At 40.6% G+C, this 7,297-nt stretch overlaps 1 protein-coding gene across 1 annotated transcript; it reads left to right on the top strand.

Annotated features, from left to right (window-relative positions):
* Positions 1-416: 416 nt before the first annotated feature.
* Positions 417-6,538, top strand: LOC125917531 (protocadherin Fat 4-like; the record flags this gene model as incomplete). The annotated part of the gene is made up of 2 exons (XM_049623710.1): positions 417-678; positions 3,487-6,538. Coding segments are annotated over 2 exons (2,127 nt in total), but the record flags the coding sequence as incomplete, so codon positions are not given.
* Positions 6,539-7,297: the final 759 nt, after the last annotated feature.

The following is a 7,297-nucleotide window of genomic DNA, read 5'->3' as shown; positions in this document are numbered from 1 at the left end:
GTAGTTTTAACATTTTTCCATCACTGTGGACCATTTACTAAACTGATTGATTCTCTATACTTGCCGTTGTGATTAAATTATAAGTAATTACAAAAGGGTATATTTTACTTATCTTGAAATGGGTTTTCACTCCATTATTATCTCAGCTGTGTTCCGGAAAATAATTTTAGGCATCTTAAAAAATTAGGTATAAATATAATAACAACTTGAAAACTATTAAAACTATTAAATATGAAGGTATATGTCACCTAAATTTGTAGAGGCAGTATGGGTAAGTATACTCTGATATAGCCAGACTCTTCAGCTAGCCTGTTAGCTTTAAGTTGATCAATATTGTAAGTTTCATTTCATTTCTATTCTATTTTTACTCAAGCACATCATAGCTTAATTGTACATTATTTTAATACATTTTACAGATTAAAAATGGCAAAGTACATTTTACATCAGATGCAGGAATTGCTGGGAAAGTGGAGAGAAATATTCCTGAAGTTTATGTTGCAGATGGCCACTGGCATACTTTTCTAATCGGAAAAAATGGAACAGCCACAGTACTGTCCATCGACAGAATATATAACAGAGATATCATCCACCCTACACAGGATTTTGGTGGCCTCGATGTACTCACTATATCTCTTGGAGGAATTCCACCCAATCAAGCTCATCGAGATTCCCACACAGGTAAAAAATGCTTGCGTTGAGCAAAGGAAAGGTAAAATTATTCCTATAAAAGTAGTTGGACTTCTGATATTATCCATTATGACTATTCTAAGTCTCTCCTAATTATCTTTAAGAAGTCTATAATAGGGGCACCTGGGTGGCTCAGTCGGTTAAGTGTCCGACTTTGGCTCAGGTCATGATCTCGCAGTTTGTGGGTTCAAGCCCCATGTCAGGCTCTATGCTGACAGCTCACAGCCTGGAGCCTGTATTCAGATTCTGTGTCTCCCTCTCTCTTTCTGTCCCTCCCATGCTCACTCTCTCCTTCTCTCTCTCTTTCTCTCAAAAATAAATAAAACAAACAAACAAAAAGTCTATAATAAACTATTGGTCATCACTTACTTTATTTTAGTCATTTACATTTGTTCTACCAAGTTCATAATTCATCCCATGATGCTTCCCTTGTCCACCAAACATTTATTTATCCATTCATTCATGTGTCCATTCACATGGCAGCTGTTACTGAGCCCTGTACTTGGCATTGGGAGTACAATGGTGGGCTAAATAAATAGCTACTCTCCTCATACAAAACATGGCCAAGTAAGGAAGGCAACATTGATCAAACCATTATACAACTAGATGTATTATTTTAAAATATGAAAAAGGATGTGAAGAAGGAATATAGAATTCTAAGAGATTTCCAAAAAATGAGAAAGGGAAATTTCCATGGGAAATTGACTATTGGTACTTAAAATGAACTGTGAAGATGAAGATGGGAGAGTATGAAAGATTAATTTACATTGATAGGAACTTAACAAAAAGTAGATAAAAATCATAGAACCTGACCTATTAGCACATTGGAGACTGATGTCATCAGGTAATGAAGGAAGTTGAAGAATGAAGCAAGGCCTCCTAGACCATGTTGCATTTTTGGGTTTACTCTCAGGATAGTGGGAAGTCAATAAAAAATTTATGTTAGGAGTGTCAAGACTAGACAGGTAGCGATATTAAAGATCTTCCAGGTTACAACATGGAGAATGCATTGGTGGAGACAAGAGTGGGCTTGCATAAACTAGCCGGGATGATACTGCAGTGATCTAGGCAAGATATTATGTGAGTTCTTACTAGTGTGGTGGCAGAGGAGTTTAGAGAGAAGTAAATGGGGAAGAAATTTTTTTTAGGAATTAGAGTAAATCAAACTGTTGATGATCGTGGTGAAATTCAAGACGGTTTCTGACGTGTCACCTAGAAAAAGGGCAGCACCATTGAAAGAGGAAACTGCAGAACAGTGGAGAGAGAAGCCTGTCTATGGGAAATATCAGAATGGTGGTTTGGGACACCTGGGGTTTGCACCACCTTTGAGAAAGACTTTTGGATAGATGGGCTATAATCAGGAATGGACACCAGCTGGAAATACATATTAAGCGTTAGCAGAGTCAAGCAAGTAACTGATGTACTGGTCATGGATGTGATAACCTAACATGAAGGGGTAGATTAAAAAGAAAGCCTGGAGCCTTAGCTTGAGCAACTCTAGGAGTCAGTGGCTGATGAGAGGAAAATGAAACATGAAAGAGACTAAGTCATAGAAAAACAATCCGTAGAGTAGGAACAAAAGCAGATGTTACAGAACCTTATGGAAAAAGTGTATCAGGGATGGAAATGTCACTAAGGTGGAAGGATATATCAAATACGAAGAAAATTGGAAAATGCAGGGGAGGGTAATGGACTTAAGGCACAAAAGTATAAGTTCAGGTCACAAGTTGTTCTTATATACTTAGCTTATTTTAGAATATGGATGATAATTCATTTGGATGTTTTAAGAAACAAGCCGAAGTAGATCATACTCTTTTGTTAGTGTCAAAATCAATTCTTGGGCTCTGGGACAGGGGCATTAGCAATATTAACACACTCAAGTTCAACAAAGAGTTTCTCAACCTTAAGAAATAATAATAATTACTACCCTCTAAAGAGCCATTTAAGATATGTTTTTCTAACTCTGCCTGTCCCACCTCATGAAGCGTTCATGCCACAGTTATACTCTATAGCTGCCCTCTAGATGACTGCAAACCATTGTAATACCTAAGATTTTCCCTTTGCTCTTCAAGAACTTATGTTCAACTCCTTGGGAGCAGTATCACCTCCATTGAGAATGCATGATCTAATGATTACAACTATTAGCCTAGGGGCACCTGGGCGGCTCAGTGGGTTAAACAACTGACTCTTAATTTTGGCTCAGGTCATGATCTCAGGGTCATGGGATCGAGCTCCATGTCAGGCTCTGCATTGGGCATGGAGCCTATTTAGGATTCTCTCTCTCTCTCTCTCTCTCTCTCTCTCTGCCTCTGCCCCTCCTCTGCTTGCACTGTCTTTCTTTCCCTTTAAAAATATTTTTTAATTTTAAAAAATTGAGAAAAAAGCTATTAACTTATTTTTTTGTTCTTTATAAGTTTTTTAAATACATTTTATTTCTATGTATGCAATTCTTGATATATATATATATATATACTATAAAAATAAGACAAATAGATCATCAAATTAATAAAAGAGGGAGTAAAAGAAAATCTAGCCTGAGTCATTTATAAATTTTCAGAAAGAGCAGTATCTGAGCAATTCTCTTCATACTTTTGTCATGGAAATCTTATATATCTTACTAAGTTATGTTGTAAGACACACAGAGTTATTGACTTTGGACTGGCTGATGGCCCTGAGACTGTGGTTTCTTAGCTCTTGTGATGTGATTGGGAGGCTTCTTTTTACCATAGTTCAATGGTGCAGTGTTTTAAATGCAGCATTTTCTCTAAAATGCCTTACTGCTCCTTCTCCCCCCTACAGGTTTTGATGGCTGCATTGCCTCTATGCTGTATGGTGGAGAAAGTCTTCCTTTCAGTGGGAAGCATAGCTTGGCCTCCATCTCTAAGACGGACCCCTCAGTAAAGATTGGCTGTCGCGGCCCGAACATCTGTGCCAGCAACCCCTGCTGGGGCGACTTACTGTGCATTAATCAGTGGTATGCCTACAAGTGCGTTCCCCCTGGAGACTGTGCCTCCCACCCATGCCAGAATGGGGGCAGCTGCGAGCCGGGCCTGCACTCTGGCTTCACATGTAGCTGCCCAGAGTCCCACACAGGGAGGACCTGTGAGACGGTGGTGGCTTGTCTTGGGGTCCTCTGTCCTCAGGGGAGAGTGTGCAAAGCTGGAAGCCCTGGAGGGCATGTCTGTGTTCTGAGTCAGGGTCCCGAAGAGATCTCCCTGCCTCTGTGGGCTGTGCCTGCCATCGTGGGCAGCTGTGCGACAGTCCTGGCCCTCCTGGTCCTGAGCCTGATTCTGTGTAACCAGTGCAGGGGGAAGAAGACAAAAGACCCCAAAGAGGAGAAGAAACCGAAGGAGAAGAAGAAGAAGGGAAGCGAGAACGTTGCTTTTGATGACCCAGACAATATCCCCCCCTACGGGGACGATATGACTGTGAGGAAGCAGCCCGAGGGGAACCCTAAGCCAGATATCATTGAGCGGGAAAACCCCTACCTCATCTACGATGAGACTGATATTCCCCACAGCTCAGAAACCATCCCCAGCGCCCCTTTGGCTTCGCCGGAGCAAGAGATAGAGCACTACGACATCGACAACGCCAGCAGCATCGCCCCTTCAGACGCGGACATCATCCAACACTACAAGCAGTTCCGCAGCCACACACCTAAATTTTCTATCCAGAGGCATAGTCCCCTAGGCTTTGCGAGGCAATCCCCCATGCCCTTAGGAGCAAGCAGTTTGACTTACCAACCTTCATACGGTCAGGGTTTGAGAACCAGCTCCCTGAGCCATTCAGCTTGCCCAACCCCCAACCCCCTGTCTCGTCACAGCCCAGCCCCTTTCTCAAAGTCCTCTACTTTCTATAGGAACAGCCCCGCCAGGGAATTGCATCTTCCTATAAGAGATGGAAATACTTTGGAAATGCATGCTGATACCTGCCAACCTGGCATTTTCAACTATGCCACAAGGCTGGGAAGGAGAAGTAAGAGTCCTCAGGCCATGACCTCTCACGGTTCTAGACCAGGGAGTCGCTTAAAGCAGCCAATTGGGCAGATTCCTTTGGAATCTTCCCCTCCAGTAGGACTCTCGATTGAAGAGGTGGAGAGGCTAAACACCCCTCGCCCTAGAAACCCAAGTATCTGCAGTGCAGATCACGGAAGGTCTTCTTCAGAAGAGGATTGCAGAAGGCCATTGTCCAGAACAAGGAACCCAGCAGATGGCATTCCAGCTCCAGAATCTTCTTCTGATAGTGACTCACATGAGTCTTTCACTTGCTCAGAGATGGAGTATGACAGGGAAAAGCCAATGGTATATACTTCCAGGATGCCCAAATTATCTCAAGTCAATGAATCTGATGCAGATGACGAAGATAATTATGGAGCCAGATTGAAGCCTAGAAGATACCATGGCCGAAGGGCTGAGGGAGGACCTGGGGGCACACAGGCAGCAGCACCAGGGGTTGCTGACAACACACTGCCCTTGAAACTTGGGCAGCAAGCAGGGAATTTCAACTGGGACAACCTTTTGAACTGGGGCCCCGGCTTTGGCCATTATGTAGATGTTTTTAAAGATTTGGCATCTCTCCCAGAAAAAGCAGCAGCAAACGAAGAAGGCAAGAATGGGACAGCTAAGCCCGTCCCCAAAGATGGGGAAGCAGAGCAGTATGTGTGAACTTTATGTACTGGCATTGGAAAAACAGAAAAACAAGGAACACTCAAACCGTTGTAAGGTTGCCGACGAAGGGGTATTCCATTTGCGAAAGAGGCCAGTATGGACTGGTGTTGGAGGGAAACTTTAAAAAATAATAACCACAATGCTGCTGAAACAGACTCCAAACAAGTCTTTAATTTAAATATGCTTGGTTGAATTTCTTTTCCTGCATGCATCGTATTTTGTAACTAGTCATGTGGCATGCAGCATTCGGAAAGTTTTTTTTCTTATTTACCAATGTTTGATTTGTGATTTTTGAAATGAATACCGTTGCCATTGCAGAAATGAATTTGTGCTTTCACAGTGGGGTATGTGTATTGTTTCCATTGTGTTATCATCCTTATGTTTTGCATTGCAAGATCCTTGGGGTTTAACCAATCCTTGTAAAGTGTAGAAAGAGCCTTCCTCTTCTTGAATGAAAGACTAGGTATTAACACTTTCCAGAGCTATAGATTCCATATTTGATGTTGCTCAGAAATGTCTGATATTTGAGTAGGTTTTAGACAGTGGGTACTAAAATTAAGTCATTTTGTTCGGCACTTTAGAAGTTTCTTACAAAATTGTGTTAAAACTTCCGAATCTCTCTCTCTCTCTCTCTCGCTCTCTCTCTCTCTCTTTTTGTGAACAATTATGGTCATCTGACTTTCATCAGGCTTCCAATAGGAACAAAATGACTGCTTATTATCCTTAGAACACTGCTCCCTTCCTACCGTGGAATGATGTTCTCAGCAGCGCTTCTCAGAGACACTTTTAGAAGTTATTTATTGAAAATGTTCTATGCTTTTAAAATTTTAAAGAATCGACCTAAAGAAAGCTTATGATTGGACTTTTCAGCCATTTGAAGTTTACCCCAAGTACCCAGTTTTTATAATTTATATAAAGTCAAATTTCAACTCTTCTTTCTTTCTGTCATTTTGTAGATCATTTTTTAATACAGTGTAAAAACTTTTTTTTACACCTAAGCTGTGTTTTTGATACTGATATTTTCCTATGCTGAAAAGTTTTCTTACTTTCAGGGAAGGTAAGAAAATACTTTTTTTACATTTGTTACTTATGTAACGTTCATATTTTTCACATTTTGATATTTGTAACATACTGTATGCTTTCTACTTGTAAATGCCAACAATAGAATTAAAATATTTATTTAAAATACTTTGCATTCACAGTGTATTTTCATCTTTCTTTACTCTTTTACGCCCAACCTGAATAATCTCTACTTGTCAACAGGGGTATTGCAAGTTGAACTACAAACGAGAAGCATCATTTTCTTTTAAAAAACCTGAGTATGGATAATTGCCAGAGCAGATATTTTAAGGTCATGTTAGTACATTCCTACCTGTCAGAGTTCTTGAAATTCCCTAGAGCCTAATGAGTCTAGACGAGGTTGGGTCTTTGGGGATTAAGTTTGTTATGAACCTGGTTTAAGCCTTCAGGCAATAAATGTTTGGACATCCCCAGCAGAGTATGCTCACTGAAGGCTAGCTTTAGACCAGGCTTAGAGTTTTAGGAACAGCAATGAATTAAAGCTAATTATGGAAAAATGTCTGGCTCTCATTTTCTCCAAGGACCCAGCCCCAAATTTTCTAGGTCGGATGGTGGGTCGGAAAAATGACACTGATATCTCTGCTACACATACCTGTGTTTAATTTATTGATCACTCTGCTGCATAAATTCTAAGCACATTTTTACATGTTATCCTGGCCAAGACAAACCTCTACTTTTAAATAGTCACCAAGAGTGAAACAATTCAGAAGGGACTAGTCCAGAACAAGATTCATTTGTGTACAAAGAGTTGCATCTGAAATAATTGGATTTCTGCAAATTGCCTCACAATCTCAGAACTTTTGCTATTAAATATCTGCACCATAGCGAATATTTGTTCAGAATATTATCCTCTAACGTTGGCT

This window comes from Panthera uncia, unplaced genomic scaffold (genome assembly GCF_023721935.1).
Source record: "Panthera uncia isolate 11264 unplaced genomic scaffold, Puncia_PCG_1.0 HiC_scaffold_1965, whole genome shotgun sequence".
NCBI classification, from domain to species: domain Eukaryota; kingdom Metazoa; phylum Chordata; class Mammalia; order Carnivora; family Felidae; genus Panthera; species Panthera uncia.
This window is presented reverse-complemented; position numbering and strand designations above follow the sequence as displayed.